The 20328-nt window shown below is 42.0% G+C and overlaps 1 protein-coding gene across 2 annotated transcripts in view; it reads left to right on the forward strand.

The window, feature by feature from the left end:
• Window positions 1–6902: 6902 nt before the first annotated feature.
• The window catches only part of bahcc1b (BAH domain and coiled-coil containing 1b), a 63228-nt gene continuing 49802 nt past the window's right edge, over window positions 6903–20328 (forward strand). Inside the window, exons 1-2 of one of the 2 annotated variants that reach the window (XM_087180110.1) lie at window positions 6903–7574; window positions 19231–19562. In XM_087180110.1, coding sequence (XP_087036236.1) covers window positions 19391–19562 — 172 coding nt within the window. In that variant the 5' untranslated portion in view covers window positions 6903–7574; window positions 19231–19390. Of the gene's footprint in view, window positions 7575–15352; window positions 15654–19230; window positions 19563–20328 lie in introns of those variants that run through there. The other variant, XM_023429260.2, reaches the window with a different exon arrangement.

A 20328-nucleotide genomic window follows, 5' to 3' on the forward strand; every position in this document is an offset into this window, starting at 1 on the left:
GTGTATTTGTGTGTGTATGTGTGTGTGTGTGTGTGTCTGCAGTGAGCTGCAGATACATATACAGTACGTTGGAAATAGTTTCTACATATGTTTCTGTTGAATAAGTTGATGATTTTTTTACCTTTTTTTTTATTCCTTAGTATTTTAAAAAACAAATAAATCGATTTGTGTGTTATCTGGCAGATGGATTAGCTCTGGGCTGATGAAACCAAAGAGCAATTAAGAGGTTTCTCATAACCACATTTGGTTGAATTAAAAGCAAACACAGAGCAATCATTATTATAGTAACTATGAAGCCACAAACCATCCCATTTTTCCAAATGGTCTCAGCTCCTCTCTCAGCAGTTCAGTAAATCTTCTGAACCTTTCCCCTCCTTCATCTGCCCCTGGTATCACCACAGTCACTCAGTCCCATGATCAACAGAGGGTGTATACACACTATTGTTGTTGGGGGAGATGGCGGCAGTCATGAAGGAGCTTTGTCAGTGGAAAACAATATGTACATACTTCCTAATACTACACCTGTGACAGCATTGGTTTACAACTGCGTTACAGTAGTGCACCTGGAGAAATACTCAGTTAAATGTTTCTGGTTTTATTTCTGGTGCTTTCTTAGGGATGTTGTTAACATAAACACTCATAAACATTAATTTAAATAAAAAATAAAGTAAAAAGTCTGTATTTCTCTCAAAACTGGTCAAAGGTAAACTTATTATATTTAATACTCTCCTTAACCCCTCATCATTCCTATGAAATTAGCCTAAAACGCCTATCAACGACTTACCCAAAGTAAATGAAAGGTTTTTGTGAATAATTTGGAGTACATGCATGGTTTTGGTGTCTTTTGAAAGATAACACTCTTAAGTTTTATTTTTAGACAGCCAGAATAACTGTAAGTGCCACTGGCAGTAAGATTTTTTATTTCAGCCTGAATTTTTTTTTTTAAATAGATGCGCGCAGATGGCTGCAAATGTGAGTTATTAGCTGGAAAACACAATGGGACAACAACATAGAGCCTTACCTCATCCAAGTTCAAATTTGATAACAATGCCACATAAAATTATTATTTTACACCTTTTTCTATTTGGCGACACTGGGGAGAAAGTACCATAATAAAATAAATAAATAAATAAATAAATAAAACTAAATAAATAAAAATAAAAATAAAAATAAAAATAAAAATAAAAATAAAAATATTATTATTAAATAACTATTGACAACAATTTTCATTTACCACACATTATTTACATTTACAGAAAAAAACACTTGTGCCTGTGAATTGATCGTCGTCAATCCAAAGGCCAAAAATGGTTATTATTTATTTTTTATGGAGAACTGATCTGGAAAAAACGGATTTAAAAGCTGTTTGCCAATCGCCATTAAACATCGTCATCAAAAGAAGAAGAAAACGGATTTAGTAACGTAACTACTTGGATGCCAGCTGCCATTAAACACCACTGAAGAAGAATAAGAAAAACGGATTTGAAATGAATGGACATTGAGGGAGAGTAAACTCTAGGTGGCAGTAATGCAACATTTCGGGCGCAAAACACCATAGAAGAAGAGCCGAAAGGTCAGAGTGCAGCCGCGATGTTTATATCTATGTGCTAATGTTTACATGCTAACTCAACTGTCTACCGGGGGATTTTGAAATGAAGCAGCAGCGGTCCGTGTGTTTTTATCGATGGAATAATGTGTTTTCGATTAAAATACTCTACTGGACTGAATTAACTGGACCTTTGCCAATATTACAATACCTTTTTGTCGAGTTTTATCGATCGATGTAGGATTGTGATACTTCGTAGGTGAGTTGTATCAAGTTTTTAATTGTTTGTTAGTTGTTGGTCAGACAGAGGCGTTGATTGTAGCTGCTGTTATGAATGTATCTTGAAATGGTTTGCCTCAGTCGAAACACAAGAATCGTAGCTTTCCAAAGATATGCCACATGTGTACAAACTTTACACACTAGAGTTGTGTACACACTGTATGGTTGTGTCATTGTGCTCGTGTATCATCGAGTTGTGTATCATTCCCGCCGGCGGTCCTTCCAAATGTTAATGTAAAGTTTTGTTGTTGATCCACAGCTGGGATTTCTACCACTGCTTCTTACATAGGCCTATATGGTTTATTATTTTTAGTGATTGAGACTTGATTCCAAGTTCTTGTGCATGTTTTTGATGTTTGAATCTGTTCAACCCAAAATCATAGTGATAGGAACAAAGTCCTGTGTTGTCTGAGTACCTTCATCTTTTTCTAATTTCACACTCTTTATGAGGCATGAAGCTTGGTTCTTTTAGCCATTTGAACAATGGCGCTTATTTCCTGGATAGTCAACGTCCAGCTCTGGGCCTTCTTGTGGTGGAGCGCCTGACATTCTGGTGATGTTTAGGTTTACTAACTCCATCTTCACATCTCTAAGTCCATTCAGCCACAGGCTTCAGAAAGAGACATTTGGGTCAAACCAGAGGCCAAAAAGCAAAGAATAAAGGAAAGATAGTATTAGAGAAAAGCAAAAAGAGAAGAAAGAGACAGAGTAAAATTGAGTCGGCCCTTTTGTGGTTTGTACTGATTGGATCAGCGTTGAGTTGACCTCTGACCTCCCAGCTGGGCCAAGAAACGGTTCCGATACACACTTCCCTTTTCTTCTCCCAGGCAGCAGCCACTGTGGAGATCACATGACTCTCCGGGCCGGCCATGCCAGGCCGCGTGATGCTGCTGCAGATGTGGAGGGAAGGGGGGAAAAAATTATAAAAGGAAGAAAAGAAGTTTTTAGTGAAAGATTGGAAGGGGAACAAGGGCTAGGGGGTGACATGGAGAACAAGCAAACGCGTCAGCAGACAGCGAGGAGGGGAGTGGGGGGGTCACAAAGCTAGCTTTGTTTCTGTTCTGGCTGCTGCATTAGCAGCTGCAATAAAAAAAGCTTAGAGAGAAGAGGATGGATGTAGGACGGCGTGGAGGGGTGAATGGCCTGGCATGACGTTTAAGAGATGTCTCTGTTTGTCACTTTAGTACACTGTGTTTTAATGTCGCTTCATAGAATATGCATAAACCCCATAACTCATATGGAGAGATGAAGACCTACATGGCAGATTCAAGATAAAGGCAGCACTGTGTGTCTGGTGATGTAACACTCTTTTATGACTGATATGCATTACAATATGAGAGCCAAGATGAAAGAATTTAGTGCTTTGGCAAGAAGTCATATCCCAGGATGCTTTGCTCTCTTAGCTCACCCTGTTGTGGCTGTCTCAGTTATGCAGCTATGCTCACCTATGGGGTCACTGGGCCTCTATAAACTTGGAGGACTGTGTGTGTCTGTGTGTTTCTTTGCAGTGTTGTGTGTGAAGGCATGTGTGTGTGTGTGTATGTGCAGTGCACTTGCCTCTGGGGCAAACACCCTCCAAAAATCACATGACCATGTAAACTGTAGAAACCGGCACCATCTTTAGGTCCGGTGGCACCTTGAAGTGTTTTCCATTTGCCAAAGAGGAGCTGGCCTCAAATTGGAACCAGAGACAGGTTTAATGTCTGATTCTTAACCTATCGCAGCTGTGTCAAGCACACACACACACACACACACACACACACACACACACACACACACACACACGCACACATCCACACATGCACACACAGGGGTAAATATCAGGGGTCCACATACACACACATGCAGCAGGCAAGAAGTCTCTGAACAGGGTTAAGAATGAGCAACTGTATTACACCACAGCAAATGAGAAGCATCACGTAAATCTCAAACATTTGTCCTCGTTTATCAATACTGCCATATGTGTACAACATCATGATCGGCTTAAAAGCTTGTCGGAAACACACACGCCAAATGTTGTAAAGGACAAGTATTGTCTTTTCTGCAGCTGCTGTGTTTTGTAATGAACATTACAGATGTTTCCTGCGTAAATGTGTTTACAATGTAATGACATAAAGTGTGACATTTTGCTAAACAACTTAGAATATGATACTTTTTAAAGAATGTGTTCTGCTTAGATGTTTTAAAGCCACACGACATATCTCTGCTGTAACAGGTGCAACATATATCCAGAGTAAGAGAAGGAATCCAGGAGTGAAAGCCAGCTGACACTTCTGATAGCATCTCAGTGAGGTGTGTTTACCCAACACAGGCAGAGGAGCAGAGAGGGCCCGGACTGGTCAGGGGTTTCGCTGTAAACTGGCCTTGTTTGAGATCCCTCTAATGATTTCAGGCTGCAGGTGCTGGTTTGACTGAATGCAACAGAACTGTCCTTCATCAGAGGTGAAATAGATGGATGTGGATGGCATCAATTTAAGAGTGTGATCTCAGGTCAGTTTGCATGCACGTTGCTCAAACAGATGAAGCTTTGGCTGAGAGCAACTGAGTCACTGCAACTATGGCAGGAAGTATAAGAAAAAAAAACCAACTGATGTCTTCTTAAAGAATTTAGAGATGTTCAGTGAAATATAAAGCTGAAGAGGCTGTTTGAAAGCGTTTAAAAGTGACAATTATTTGTTGCAAAAGCTGTATATTCCTAAAAAATGAATAAGAGAGAAGAGACATGAACAGAAAAGAGAACAGGCTGAACTCTTGGAAAAGTTCTGATTATGAGGTTTTAGAGAGCGGGACAATAACGCTGGGTTTGTTTGAATGACTTTGATGATATTTAATGGTGGTCGTGGTTGGGTTGAATTCAGTAAAAACCGGAAAGACTTGATTTTCCTTGAAATAAAAATGTAATTTTGTAAAAAATAAAATAAAATAAATAAAATAAAAAAAAGTCAAAACTGCATGTTGAGGTTTTTTGGAATTTTAATTTAAGCAGGTGGTAACTACAATGAGAACATGATATATAATAAAATAGACCAACTGCCTGACCCACAATGCAACAGTAGGCCATTACAGAGACAGACAAAGGTCACGTTCCTTGGTGGGTGGGGTCTGCTGTGACCCTCCCACTTCCCCTTCCCATAAATCCTTTCAAAGGCAAAGCCAAAACCATACTGAAAGGATTTATGTATGTATTGTTGCTTTTGTTCTTGAGAATAGTTTCTATTTTTCAACACTGCTGGTGAGGAACACAATGGTTTGGAAAAAATCATAACAGAATCATTTAGCTTGAACTTTGTTGAGTGTGTTTAGGTGGGTTTGACTGTTGGGGGCTGGTGGTGAAGAATACTTCTTGTTGTTGGATGGAAATGTCTGATGTCACTCTAAAGTTTTCATGTGTCAGCTCAGTTCATTGACCTCATACCCGAGGATGCCTGTAGGCCATTGCATGCTGTTGTGAGCGTGTTGTTCCATCAGGGCATTTAGGTTATTAGGGAGTTTTTAGTCTTGATTTGGCTGCAAACATTAATAATTTACATTTTGTTTTGCTAGAAAATCAGGAAGACAAATCATAAATGAACACAAACATCTGGAAAAAGCTCAATTTGGTATATATGAAAAAACACTTTAATCATTTTTATAGACTGTACAGATGGAAAAAAGTATATTTAGTGAGATTCAAAACTTCACTTTCCCACCATGCAAAGATTTTGAGTTGCTTTATTTGAAATTTGAAAAAGCAGAGAAATGTTGCTTTCTAAATTTATGACCACAGCTTGTACAGAGTAAATAACAATAAGTGAGCCCAGGAAGACTAATTACAGCAGTTATTCTAATATGAGCTCCAGCAGGCTGAATTTCCAGCGAATTGAAATAAATTGAGAGGAAACCTGTTCCTCATTTTGCCGGAGACCCCCTGGACCCGCCCTTCAGGGCGCCTGGAGGTCCCAGCACCCCAATTTAGGGGATTCTCTCCTCGCTCCCTCCCCCTGCACAACCCCTCAGAGCTCTCGGCCCCGCTTCTGTCCCGGGCGCGGCGATGCAGGGGTTAAAGTGGTGACGTGGTGCTCCTGAAGCGGTGACCCGCGGGGGCAGCCAGTGGGGGCTGCAGGGGGAGAAGAAGAGAAAGCCGGGGCTGAGGTCCTGTTTGGGAAGGAGACTCCAACAACCACCGCAATTATCACTCCGAGTATTTCCAAGCCGCAGACTTCGCTTCTTCCGCATTCATCTCCAACCTGCGGCTGATTTGCTTAAGCATAGGTGTCCGCTTTATCAGTGAACCGCCTTCCCCGAATGGAAACTCTGTTTGTGTTCTTTTTACTGCAGGATTGATTGCAATCATGTCTTTGTGTCTTTAGTGCAGGGCGACACAGCGAAGCAGACCCAGCTCCCTCTCTGTGGACCGAGAACGGGAGATAAATTCACTTTTACGCACAAACTTGTCTGGACCGTTTGGACTTGATCAAAGGCTGCGGGGCAACCTCGCAGAAACGCCGTGGACTCTTTAACGCCTGTGCTAAATGTTTATAGAGCTTTTACAATTGAAGCCGTGTGCGCATGGCAGTATTTGCCTGGGCCGGCCGCTCATCCTCACAACAAAATGCCTCTGAAACTCGGGAGAGCAGCTATATATAGCAGGCATTGATGTAGCCAGTGGTGAATTTTAAAAAAAGGTGGGTAAAGTGTGACCTCCAAGCGGTAATTAGGCCTATCATTTGACAAACAACCGCCACTATAAACAAATATCAATTAGATTTCCAGAGCAAAGCTGGTTGCTCCTTTTCGGGCTCGAACTATTCCGTAAATAAAACCTGAGCAGTTTAGCTGGTTGGCCTGCCTCTCCACTCCATCACGGGTGTATGTTTAACACACGGTGCATAGACAGAGCGATGATGGCCCAAAAGCTCGTAGCTCACTTTGATAAAACTTCTGGAGGAAGCGAGGGGCCAGTTTGGTGCAAATCTCATGTAGAAGGAGTTATAGGCCTTCCTCTCCTCTTCCTCCTCTTCTTCCTCATCCTCCTTCACCTTCATGCATAGATCCGGTCCAGCACAATCACAAATGCAAACAAAACAATACTGGTCAGAAAAGGGGGTGTGCGTGTGTGCGTGCGTGTGTGCGTGTGTGTCTTAAGTGTAGGTTACTTGTAAGATATATCTTTGTTGGTGGGGATGGAAGTGGGTGTATTTCTTATGAGTATAACTCACAACCATGTTTGATGATGTTCCTTTGCCCCCTCCCCCCTTAAAAACAAAAAAACAAAAAAACAAAACTGAAAATGCAAGAAAGCTCACTTCTGCTCTCCGAGACAAGACGAGGGAGTGCATGGGAAGGATAGGAGGGAGAGAGAGAGAGAGAGAGAGAGAGAGATAGAGAGAAATAGAGAGTTTCTCCATCGATTTTCTGTTTAATGTCAGCTCCATTGTGGGAGAGAGAGGACGCGTCATCCAGACATAAATTTGCTATTATAAAGCCTCACGGAGACTCACATCAACTGGATCCGGCGCTTGTAGTCGGGAAAACCCCTCGGTGGATAAATTCAGCTGAGAGCGACAGTAATGTGTAAGAAGCGCAGCGCTATTTAAGTCCATACATTTGAATGCGCGTTGGTTTGGATACAGCGTGTAGAAGCAGGATTTTTTTTTTTTCTTCCTCGAGTTGTCAAGTTTAGCGAAGAGGAGAGACTTTTTGTCTGTTTCTTTTTCCATTTATATCCTTAAAAACAAATCTGTGCTTTATGAAGACGGTCCTTTTATAGGTAGGTGTTTTATTTTGTGTGTGTTTTATAGGGGAGGTGTTTTATTTCGTATGTTTAATCATTGATCATTGCCAGTGCGATGTATTCAGAGAGAGCTTTTAAATCTTTTAAATGTATTTATGTATAATTCGCTGTAATTTCACATTGTTTTTATACAATGAAGTTTACAAAGTCTTGATTTTGGGATTATTCTTAACAGCACTAAAGCTGTTTTGATTCGTGGTTCCAGGCTCCAGAGTGTCCCCAAGAAAAAAAACAACTATTTATTTATTAAACATATTTATTTGTGTGTGTGGACAGGCAGTCGGGCAGTGGTCGTGCGGTTTAGGATACTTTTCCTTTACGACTAAAACACGAGAAAACTTCGAGAAACTACGTAAGATACAGTATAATATATTGAAGGCTTCCAACACGCGCAGATATTTTTGTCTTGGATCAGTGTGAACCAACTGCTTGATGTCACGGACTGATGTGGATTGATGCGTGTTTTTATGAGTGAAAAATCTTAATCCCGTTCTTGAACACTGAATATACAGTTAATGTAAGAGGGTTTGTCAGTTGGGGCCTCTGGGGGGGGCATGTGCCAATATAGTGGCGCACACGCACGCACAGGCACACACGGTGATTCAGCCATGTAAAGTACATTTCCCTTTAGTCGCTCCGGAATTGGCTGTTACCGTTTGTCAGGGTTACACGTTATATTATGTTACTCGGTAACACTGTGCAAGGATCCTGAGTTGCTGTTTATCTATCTCTCTCTCTTTCTCTATCTCTATCTCTCTCCCACACTCTCTCTATCTCTCTCTCTCCCTCACACACACGCACACACACACTGAAAGCTTTAGGCAGCACCGTTGGACATATGGTCATCCAGGGGAGATTGACACGCGTCTTTTCCAGGTCACATTTCTGATTTCTGACTGATTTTGATAAAGTGACAATAGAGTTGATCGATTCTGGATTCAGATATTGGTGCAGAGTCTTTCACATTTATATCATATACACATACATAATCATTACTTTGCTTTTACAGTAATGGGCCAATGTCCTTATTTATTTATTTATTTATATATAGGCGTTAGTTGTTGCAGACTTGCAGTCACATGTCCACTTTATGAATAGTTGTGGTTTGTGTTCTGCAGGAATCAAGTTAAATAAAAATGTTCACGCTATGAAGTTTCCTGATTTTGCATTTAAACGTCCACATCCGCGCTGTAGCTGCAGAAAAGAAAATAAACTTCTTGGTTTTACTGTTCAGCTTCAGTGTCCAGTGAAGGAAAATTTACATGAAACACCTGCTTTACTTCTTTGTCTCATCGCTCAAACACACAATTATTGTTGGTTTGTATTGTCTTAAAAAAACACATTTATTTTATTTTATTTTATTTCATTTTCAGGGGCAAAACATTAAATAAATTACCCTGAATCAGCTAAAAAATAGTAATGGTACAGTCTGGGCAGGCACGTGGAAGATAAATTTAGTAGAAACTGTTAAATATTATAACTTGTTATAATACAAATTTACTATGTACTGATCATTCATGTGATAAAACAGTTATTTTCTGGATCACGCAGTGGTGATTGGACACACTGATGCTTATAGTTCAGCCAAAGTTTAACTTTGTCTGACGCTGCAGGCTGTTCAGTTCCAAGTGTTTCAGTCTGACAAGCAGCGTCAACTATAAATTCAAAATCAACTCGGTTTTCTTTAGAGAGACGACCCAGGCGCAGAGACGAGATGCAATGAGGTGCTTTGGGTCCTTACTCAACAATATGCGCTAAATATGACCAGCGTGCTTGAGCAAAAGTCTGCAAGAGGGCAGGATGACTAAATATCAAAATTATTTTTCTCTGTGTTGAAAGTTTTCTGAAATCCATTTTTTTTCCTTCTTCTTCTTCTTCTTCTTCTTGGGAGTCAGTTACTGGAGCTCCACTAAAACACGCTGTGGCTTACTGGGAACGTTATGAGTCATGCAAAGACATTTGTTACAAAATAAGTCTTTGTTTTTGCTTAAAGAATCGATTGCGTTAGTTGAAATATTGAGTGATGATTTGCAGAAGGTGAGGTGACCTGTTGACCCCACGACCCACACTGGAGATGCGCAGTATTACACTATGGCTCAAACACGTCTTCACTTTTTTTTTTTTTTTTTTTGGTGTGTGTGTGGATGTTTTGTGTTTTAGACATTTTCCAGTTTCACAATACGTGTTCTATGATCTTCCTGCAATGGTTGGAACAACTAGAAAAACACAAAGATGTCTTTCATTTTCAGCGTTTTCAGCCTGTGTGTGCATTTTGACAGAGCAGGAAGTGCTGTAGAAATCTTGGGAGAGGAATACACAAATTGAGGTGAACTGGTCCGTCACACTTCAAACACACGTTATATTTAATCCCATTATTTGCGTGTATAATATCAACATTTCGGCGGCTGTTAAGATTCAATTCTCCTCTGTGTCTGAATCAAAACTACACATGAGCTTATACAGTGCAAACACAGGCAGCACGGCACGCTATGGCTGTTTATGTTCCAATGGTAATGATAATTAAAGCCTCCACCTGCGTGTTTTCATGGCCCATAAATAGATGCTGGTGCTTTCATCTCTTCCATACAGGCCTGGTGGTGGTTAGAGCCGGATATATGGCGGTGTGTCAGGTACTAATTTGGTGCCCAAGCTATTCCCTCCGTCACTACCACCATCATCATCATCTTCTTCTACTGCACCATCATCCTCTTGATCTAAAGGTGTCTGCAGACATGTGCCTTTAGTAATACATGGCACAACAATTTCTCTCCATAATTCTGGTCTTTTAAAGCGTTTTGATTGAGAAGTGGAGCCTCTTTTCTTTCTTTTTTTTTTTAAACTTGTTTTATTCTTCATGCCAACCATTTCACATTTCCTGACCCGAGCTCCTCTTCAGCCTATCTGTCAGGATGATCAGAAATAGCAGCATCTATCCTGCGCATACAGAGAAGAAAAGGTCATGCTGTTTTTGTGTCCACTCAGCTTCTGCCTTCATCGTGTCTTCTTCTTCTGAGCGGTTATGGATGGCATTGTTGTTTGTTGGTGTTGATATTTACAGTGTGTCTGGCCACCGACACAAAAAAAGGGTTTCTGAACGATGTACCCACATCACCGCTGCTACACGCCCAGAGCGCACAGAACAGCCTTGTTTTTCACAACATAGCCCCAAAGCTTGGCAGCGCTACGTTTCTCATGCTTTTCTACTCTAATATGGCTCTATTGTCTCATGGGGTTGCACCACCTTTAGACAGCCGGGGCGTCTCCCTGGTGAACGACCCTGTTTGGAAATTCTCATCATTAAAGCGCTATCAGAAATATCTGCTGAGAATAGGATGGTTGCCCCGTATGGAGGGCCTCCCGTGGAGACAGCTCTCCATTTGGACCTCATTTAAAACCAGCCTCGCCAATGTGTTTCCCGTTGACTGTGAATTATGCTTTTCTTTAATGTGGTCCTGTTTAGACGTTCAAAAGTTTATTCACTTAATGTAGGGGATGCATTGCATCGTATAGCACTCACTTTGAACACACTCCATCCACTTTTAATGTGCATAAAATAGCTTATGTACCTTTTTTTTTTACGGAGACTTAACTCTTCATGAGGTGAAGTTGCAGCAGAGTTCATATTCACAAAAGCAACACTGAACTTAACCACGTCAGGCTGTGCAAAAATATAGCCTGCAGCCTGTAGGTGGAAACAAAAGCACCAAAATCTGAATTTAACCGCTAAATATTGTTCGTAAGCTTTATTTATATATTCGTTTCATTTTAGATTTATTCAGTTCTGACACAGTGTTGCACAGACGCCACCAGCAAGGGACAAACCGCCTCTGCTGGCCGGGCTGGACGGCAGGAAAAGCGGCCGGGATGAGTGGCTCCTCGCCGCGGAGGAAGAGTCACGCACTCGGGTCCAGTGTGAGGGAAGAAATAGGGAGGGAGAGAGAGAGAGAGAGAGAGAGAGAAAGGGAAGAAGGAAGCGAAGAAGGGAAGGTGGAAAGTGTCAGTCAGGAACGCTTCATTGCTCGAGGACAATCCGCGCGCAGGACCGGTCTGTTTCAAGAGCAATCAGTCAATCCGCATTAATTATCCGCGCGCCCCCCACCCTCCCCTCCCTCACCGTATAGGGTAGCTCGCGCTGGCACACTGACCAGAGGAGGCTGGGGTGCGTGTGTGTTATGCTTTCTCTCACTCTCTCTACCTCTCTCTCTCTACACACACACACGCACACACACACACACACGCACACACACATTAATCTGTGCACGCACGCACGCACACCCAACCCCCACCTTTTAAGTGAAAAAGAACCAATAAAAATCAAGCTATAAAAGGCTTTTCCTTGTCACTAAATAAATTAAATGCAGATTTCTGTTATAAGTGGCGGACCCCTTTTGTGAGCTGCGGAACAGCATTCTTTATTGTCCCTCTGTCATTAGTGCTAAGGACAACACTGTTGGGGGAGAGACCAGGGAACCCGAGTCATTTCCAAATAAATATATATCCTACAATAGGCTCTATAGACAGGCTACTGTCTGTATTGCCTGTGTCGACATATCCTGGTTCTCCAAGCTGCTGGAAGCAGCATAAAGCCCGTTAAAAAAAAAAAAAGAAGTTACAAATTTTGTCTTCTTATTGTGGCTGTACAGATAAGTATAGGAGAAAACTTATAGGCCTATATATTTTGATGGACGTCAAACGCCAGCTTATGAGTTCCACAACTCCACAAACGTTTATTTTTCTGTCATTTTAATGGACTCTAACGCATAAATGGTGATTCACGTGTATCTTGTTGGCCGTAGAGCAAGTTTGAGCTCCTAAAATATACATCATCATGGGAATTTTCAAAATACGGCTGCATTTGAGATGTTTCTAGACGTGTGTGTGTGTGTGTGTGTGTGTGTGTGTGTGTGTGTGTGTGTGTGTGTGTGTGTGTGCGTGTGTGTGTGGTGGCTGAAGCCCATTGGAGAGCGCAGGGCTTTGGAATGCAGGCTGCTATGTAAATGGGAGAAGAGGGTAACGATTATCTAATTACAGACGTGATAAATCTGCTCGCTTTGGCGTTATTTGATTTGAATTATATATGTATCAATTAATTTCACTGTATAGATGAAAGTCTCGTTTTGCTGCGAACAGACAATTTATAAGCTATCTATCGGCTGAGGACCAGCTTGGATCTCCTTTGTCCACTGTGTTTTGTTTGGGGCTGGACCAAAGCAAGAGAGGGTCTGTTTTAATGTAAAGGGACATCAGTTGGAACAGTCTGCATTTACTTTATGAGGTGCATGTGTTTGGACAAGTTCAGCCCAAAAACATACAGGCTGTAAGGTTTTGCTTACAAGCAGCCACATGCCTGATTTTTTTTTCCTGATGTGTCCATGTACATATAGCCTATTATGGACATATCAGGAAAAAATATGTAGGCTATATATAGACTATATCAGATGATGTAGCCTGTAAGTTTTGTTATTGTTTTGTTATTTTAGTTCTATTTGTACACTGTACATTTTTTTACGTAACAAAACCATCAGTTAGGCATGTTTTCACGTAGGCTTTATATTTTACATTTTTCACAATTTATTATTTTTTGTAAGATAATTTATAAAATTTTCGAAATTCATTTACAATTTTCATGTTTATTTTCAGATTTTCTACTTTTTTTTTGTACTGAAAAATACAAAAAAACTATAATTTACGTCACCAACTTTTTCTTTTACTCCCACTTTCAGAAACAATGAATTACCTAATTTATTATTATAACTGACCTACCGTTTAAGCAGCTGCGTAAAAGCGGAAATGTCCACTTAATTATCAAACAGTTGGCAGTAAAAAGTTTTAGTCTACACTTTAGGCGAAGCAGCACAAAAAGAGCCGAATACTGACGATCTATTATTGTTGCTGTTTTAACAATTATGTGAGAAAGTCTTATATTTTTGTGTCTTAACAGACCTATCGCTCTCTTTCCACCGTCTCCTTTGTCGCCAAAAACTTTTCTCCCTCCGTGTTTGAGAGAAAAGCAGCTCCCTGGCAGCAGAGCAATAGCTGTTTTCCGGTTCGTGTTGCCGTTCTCTCCTCCATTTTCTAAACACAAAGTTGTTATTGCACCATTCCGCGAATCTACCCTCTACATTTGATACAACGTGTAATTTCCCCCCTTTTACCGTATTCCCTTTGATTTAGTCACTCTTGACTCTCCTTTTGCTCTGGGGCCAACGGGGTTCGCCGTGGGGGGCGCCTTGAAACCGCCCCTCCTTATCTCCTTTCATCGTTCAGCGCGGGGCCGCCTTGAAACCGCAGGGGCAGTAATTGCTTTTTTCAGGCAGCCCAGTGCGGACTGGCCAGCAGCCAATCAGAGCCTTGTTTACACTCGGTGATTGACAGCACGCTGGCAGCTTGCCAACCAATCAGGAGCCTCGTAGGGCCAAAGCCCCGAGTTTTAACCCTTTGCATCCACATATAAACAAACCTGGACGTGAATATCAGCCTATAGCAGCTCATATATTTCGACATGGAAGCACACAAGCCCATATCCTTCCACTTTTAATTGGCTAAATTAGTGAACCGTGCGGAAGGCTAACCCCGAGGACAGTAATGCTTTCAAATTACGCAGTGATTCAATTTGCCTGCGCGCGTGTGTGTGTGTTTGTGTATGTGTGTGACAGAGACAGGCAGGTAAATAGACATAACAGCAATAAAATAGAAAACACAGAATATACTGTGGCCTATGTAATTTAAATTTACGTGTAACTCTTCTCAACTATCCCCCAAAATGCACATAAAATAAAGCACTTTATTAGGCTAACTCTTTTCCCATATTAGCCTATCTGCGTCCAAGTGTCATTTCTATTGTTGTTAAATGACAGACTCCTTTATATGTCGCATATTGATGGATTAAGTGAGATCATACAGATGAAATGCATGTTCATGTCCAGATCAAAACAGGGTCTTGCTTTATGGGTGGAGCAGACAATTAAATCTGATAAAATCCTCCTTTAGATTTACTCCCAGTGTCCCAGTGGACACATTTTCTATATCAAACTTAACTTGATACCGATTAAGTATAGGTCCCAAACTTCTTATCTTAATGTGGTTTTGCATGTGTGTGAAAAATGTCTTGTATAGCAAACAAAGCCTACATGTTCAATAAATCAGATATGCCTACCGATTCTTCTAGTAAGGATTTATTTAGCAAAACACATGCAGTGGAGCGAGTGAAAAAAGCGGATTTCCCTAAAGGAGCATCAATAAAACTATCACATCACCGCTGTCACATGGCAAAATAACGATATAGTCAGCGCACACGCAGCATTTGAACTGAACTGCAGTGGGATCACACAGAATAGGCTAGATGCTGTTTGCTCTCCACCAGTGATCAGAAAGTGCAGGCAGCGCTGCACGGCTCCAGCTCTTCTCCTCTCTGCACACTGAACAGCGCCGAGCTGTGCCGCCTGTCTCCTCGCATTTGCTTGTGCACGCAGTGCGCCGAGGGCTGCAAATCAAACGCCCGCCGTTTCGCTCCGCGGCTCTGGCGGCTTCCTCATTGGCTCCGAGCGGCAGCCAATAGCTGCGTGTGTTTACCGTCGAGGAGGGGTGGGTGGAGGCGGGGGTGGGGTGTGTAGGAAAAGGGTACGGTAGGGTAGGGTGGGGGCGGAGGTGGGGGAGCGCCTCACGGGCACGCTTTCACATTGTCGTTCTCAAACCAATAGGCCTACGCGTTCACCCCTCCCCGCGCGCACACACACACACACATACACACACACACACATACACACACACACACACCCCTTCATCCTCCTTCTCCTCCTCCTCCTCCTCCTCCTCCTCCTCCCGGCGTGTCTGAGTCTCCGGCTGCATGAACGAGCCTCGATCCACTACAAGCCTGAACTTCTACGATGCGTCTCTCCCATACCTCAACTGACTGCACACCACAGTCTGCAGCAGCATAGGATGTAATCAATCCCACATGTTTCTTCTCTGCGACTCGGGGATTTTCTCTTTGAATATTTTTCTACTTTTTGTTTCATTATAGCCCACTCGCCATGCAATGGATATAACTTACCAGTAAGTAGAAAATTATTTTATCGCTGTGTTTTCTGATCTTTAGTGATGGCACTGGATGTCGATTTTAGTTGAAATGCTGCACAGGAGAGGCTGATCTGAATTTTATATAAATTGGGATGCATCTATTTTTCAAAAAACTTCGCTATTTTTCACTGTCATACCTTTAGAGAAGTCAGCAGTAAAATAAAAGCTGATATAACTGCTACATTACAGGATAAAAATCTAAAGACACCCCTCTTTAGTAATTGTAATATTTGCATTAAAGCAACACAATGCTACGAGGATTTGACAGTATTTTGAAGGATTTATTTAAAGTAATCAGCCTGCTGTGTTTCCTCTCCTGTCCAGTGTGGAGGGCTGAGCTGTGGGCGATATGTGTGTCACTTTTTGATTTGACCTCTCTTCACAGCCAAATTACTTGTGTGTTTCTAATTCATTCAGAGGACCATTCAAAGCCACTCGCTTTTCAGAGCGCCTCCTCACGCCTCTAGTTTCATAGATTATAAATTGTAGATTATTTCTTTGTTAGTTTCCTACTGTGCGTGTGTTCGTGTGTGTGTGTGTGTGTGTGTGTGTGTGTGTGTGTGTGTGTGTGTGTGTGTTTGAGAGGGAGGGAGACAGAGAGGTTTATTGCAAACTGCAGTGCTCCCTGCTTCCTCCCTCGGTGTGAAGGCTGTGCAGACGCCGGGCTGTGCTCGGCTCGGCCGGGCTTGTCTCTCCTGCTTAGCTGGCCTCTGAATGTCCGGATTTAGTGCCTCGGTTATTCCTCGAGACTTTACTTTATTGCAAAATTGTTGAAGGCAATGACTTGGCCTCCGAACCCGAGCCACTTCAAAAGTGAATGCCTTTTAATTCCCTTTTTATCTTTTGTCCAAACCTCCACACATTTCCGATTTAATAGATTTCTGTCCAAAAGGCGCAAAACCTGTATTTTTTTTCTTGTGCAACATCAGCTGCGTTAGATGTGAAAAACACAATTCTTTGCGGATTTGCTGCTTTTGTGCGAAGTTCACGTAATGTCATTTTAACCAGTGGGCTATTGGTTACTTTTGTAGGGGGATTTTCGTCTGGCGATAGTTTGACCCTTTGCAGGGCAGTGATGGTGGTGTGTGTGTACGTGTGTATGTGTGTGTGCGCGCGTGTTTAAGAGGTGTGTGTCTGTGTGTGTCTTTGGGAGGTGTGTATGGGGTTTGAGGGAGTCTGGTTGAAGTGGAAGGAAGTCTGAACGCCTTCCACGTAGATACACACACACACACACACACACACACACACACATCACACACACACACACACACAGACAGACACAGTAAAGCAGATCCAAATTATCATTTTCCCAAACTGTTACGCGCGATCTGCTCACGTCGTTGTGTTTGCTTGGCGTACGATAACCCGGGATTTAGATTCAGGTTGTTAAATGTATCCTGAGTGGCTCTCTGTTGACGTGGAATGTAAACACAGAGGACGTGTGTTTACGGCCTAAAAATTGAAAAATGTATAGACAAATGTCAGAAGAGAGTGGTTTATGATTGATGTCCCGTAGAGAAGGGCCATTGTTTCTCACAGCCTAGGGGACAGGAGAGAGTCCATTTTGCCTTCCCAGTGCGCTTCCAGTAGCCTGCCTTCCTCTCCTGTTTTTACCCTCATTTCTCCCTGCTGTCGACTAGATGTGGTCAAAAGTGTTAACGTGGTTCTCACAAACAAAAAGGAAATTAAATTATTTAAATGCACTTGCAGCTTGGGCAAAAAAATATTCTTATGGGAAGCATTTTGACATTTTGCATGCTCTGGATATTTTATGCTTGGGAGTGTTTGGACGCACACACTCACGAACACTTTTGTAGGCTCTATCAGAGCTGCTAAACTTTGGATATTTTTTCAGCCCCCAAACACAATTCCTGAAAGTTGGGAGTCCTTGAGCAGCGCTCAAGTGTGTGTGTGTGTGTCAGAAAGAAAAAGAGAGAGAGAAAAGAGAGAGAGAGAGAGTGTGTGTGTGCGTAAAAGGAGACTTGAATATCCGAGCTCATGCAGCCTATATTCTTATGCACTTCATAAGCCTCTGGTCCACCAGAGCATTTGATATTTTCTTTGTTCTTTTATCGTGGATTCCTGGGAGGTGCTATCAGCATCTACAGAGCGCTAGATGGACGTGCCATGCATTGAAAGGCCTGAGAGATGGACTGCTGAGGTGTGTTTGGTGAACGCAGGCACCCAGCTCTCCCTATCTGAGCGTCACAGGGAGTCCTATTTAAGTAAATGACCTGGACTATGAGGCATACATATAAAGTCAATGATTTCCTAGTCTATTTCACTGTTTATTGCCCCGCTCCCTCGCACTGGAGCATAAAGGTGATTTGATTTGTGTTTGTGATTACAGTGTAGCCTATATATACTCTATATGTAGCGGAGATGCATGGTGTTTGCCATTGTCAGGAGGCGAGGGCCACTGCTGCTGAATCCGTAGGAGTTAATAGAAATAGTTTTCATTAATGAGCAACACTACAAATAAGAATCCTGGTCACGATGGTGCAAACTATAAAATGACAAACATTAAAGGCGAATCAAGTTTATAAAATACATTTTTAAAAAACCCAGAGAGCTGTGAAGTCAGATTAGATTTATAAAAGCTATACAACAAACACCATTGATCCAAGACATAAATGTGTGTGTATGGCAACTTGATCTCACATCGATCCCATGTTTCAGTGCATTTTTTTTTAAATCGTGGAAATTTAGACCCTCGTCCACTAAAGTGACACAACCACGTGTTAAAGTAGAGGGGATCACATTTTATGACAGCTGAAAGAAATCAAACTTAATTTACATAAACAACAGCCAGTAATCACAGCAGAGACGTGTGTTTCTTTCTGATTTTGGACACTATGGGGACCGGGCAGGTTGGGGAGTAGATTTTAGTCGCCATGATTTAGGATAAAAACTGCTTTTGCGCATTTCTTGCTTTGTGCAAATGGGTTTCTTCATATTTCAGTGCGAGAGCCTCCGAGGTCCAGCTTGTTTATGACAAGTCCTTGTTCAGTTTAAAGACTTAACAGCCCGTCCTTCATCGAGAAAAGCTTTTTACCACTGTGAACTCTTGTACCTACTGTATATGCATCATTTGTTTGTACCTGAGCCAAATCTCCCCCTCTCCTTTCCATTCTTTTCGCTGATAAAGAAAGCTCCCGTGTGCGTTATTTGCATCGTGTTTGGTCACAGGATGAGGGGGAGGAGGGGGGCAAAGACTCCTCTGTTGGGGCCAAGTATGTAGTGCAGAGTAAATCCACATAAAGTCAGTTCGCCCACCTTTTCATCTGCAGGACTGACTTAACTCACCTTCCTGTGCTGGCAGAAATCGACGTTAAATGTGACGTTAAATGTAACATAAAGTAGCGACGTGGAGTGTAAATTTGGTCTTTTGAAGCGTTTTTTGCGAATTTCGAATTGCTTTTTGTAAATACTGCTTGTTTGTCTAAACATGAGCAGCGACTGTCTCTCAGTTCAGCCTTTTCTTCAGCACTACATCCCTGGTTGGCTCATTATTGTCAGCGCTTTGACGTGTCTCCTGCTCTCTCCTTTGTAGGACATGACGGGGACTCAGTTTCTACCCTGCAAAGCCAAAACTCCGCTCAATGCGAGGGGAGCCCGAAGTTCATAAAAGGGATTATTTGCATCTGGGTGCCTGAGACCTTCGGTGCCTCCGGATTTTACTTTGGATTTGGGATTTATCGGTTCTCGCCGGGATGGAAAGCCGAGATTTCGCTCCTCCGCACCACCTCCTGACGGAGCGGAGCGCGTTGGTTCACAGCGCCGCGTCTCGGATGGCGCCAGGCGGCCACGGCTCCGTGCAGCACCCCGCTCACTTCCAGCCCGGGAAATACTATTCATCCCACCTCTCCATGGCTCCGCACTCAGGTCAGTTTTGAATGTAACTCTTTTCCTGTGTATGAATGACAAGCGTGGGTTAAAAAAAATCACTTACTCTCTTTTGTCTGAAGCATATGTTCTCCATATTGAAAACTTGGGAAACCTTGAAACTGGGACGAACTAGAATTTACTGTGGAAGGAAATTACTCAGACTTTGTGGCCATTTAGAAATTATCAAAAAAAGGCACAGGCGTATTAAAGAGTTTTATGTTTTACTTTATTTAATTAACTGTTTATGACATATAGCTGCTTGCTGTGCCTAATAATAAAAATAAATATAATTTGTCACTTTAGTATTTCAGCCTTGCGTAGAAGCAAAAATGTGAAACAGAGAAGGGGAAATTTGGAAATTAGATTAACTTGAAATTTACGACACAGACTCCCTCCTTTTTGTTTTAGACTTTAAATCTCTCAAGTATTTAAAACTATTCCAGGATTATTCTCCTTTATCACACTGGGATTATTAGGCGTTTCCAGTGGCATAATCTTGTCATACATTTATATGGTTTCATCAATTAGTAAAGTACTAATCATTGCCATTTGATTTAATTAATTAGAACTGGGTAATTCCACTGCTTATATTTCCAATTAAACAATAAATTAAAGCTATTAGCAGAGCTCTACCCTTATTTGTACAGTTTTCTGTGTTTCATGTGTGTGTGGTTGTGTGGTTCCAGGAACATGTAGTGGTTTGGAGGTGCTGGGTTCGGGGGCACATGCTGGTTTGTACTGGTCACAAACTGGGGGTCGCAGT

The sequence above is a fragment of the Seriola lalandi genome, unplaced genomic scaffold (assembly GCF_002814215.2).
Source record: "Seriola lalandi dorsalis isolate HSWRI2012SDOR001 ecotype SW California unplaced genomic scaffold, Sedor1 jcf7180002054892, whole genome shotgun sequence".
Taxonomy (NCBI): Eukaryota; Metazoa; Chordata; class Actinopteri; order Carangiformes; family Carangidae; genus Seriola; species Seriola lalandi.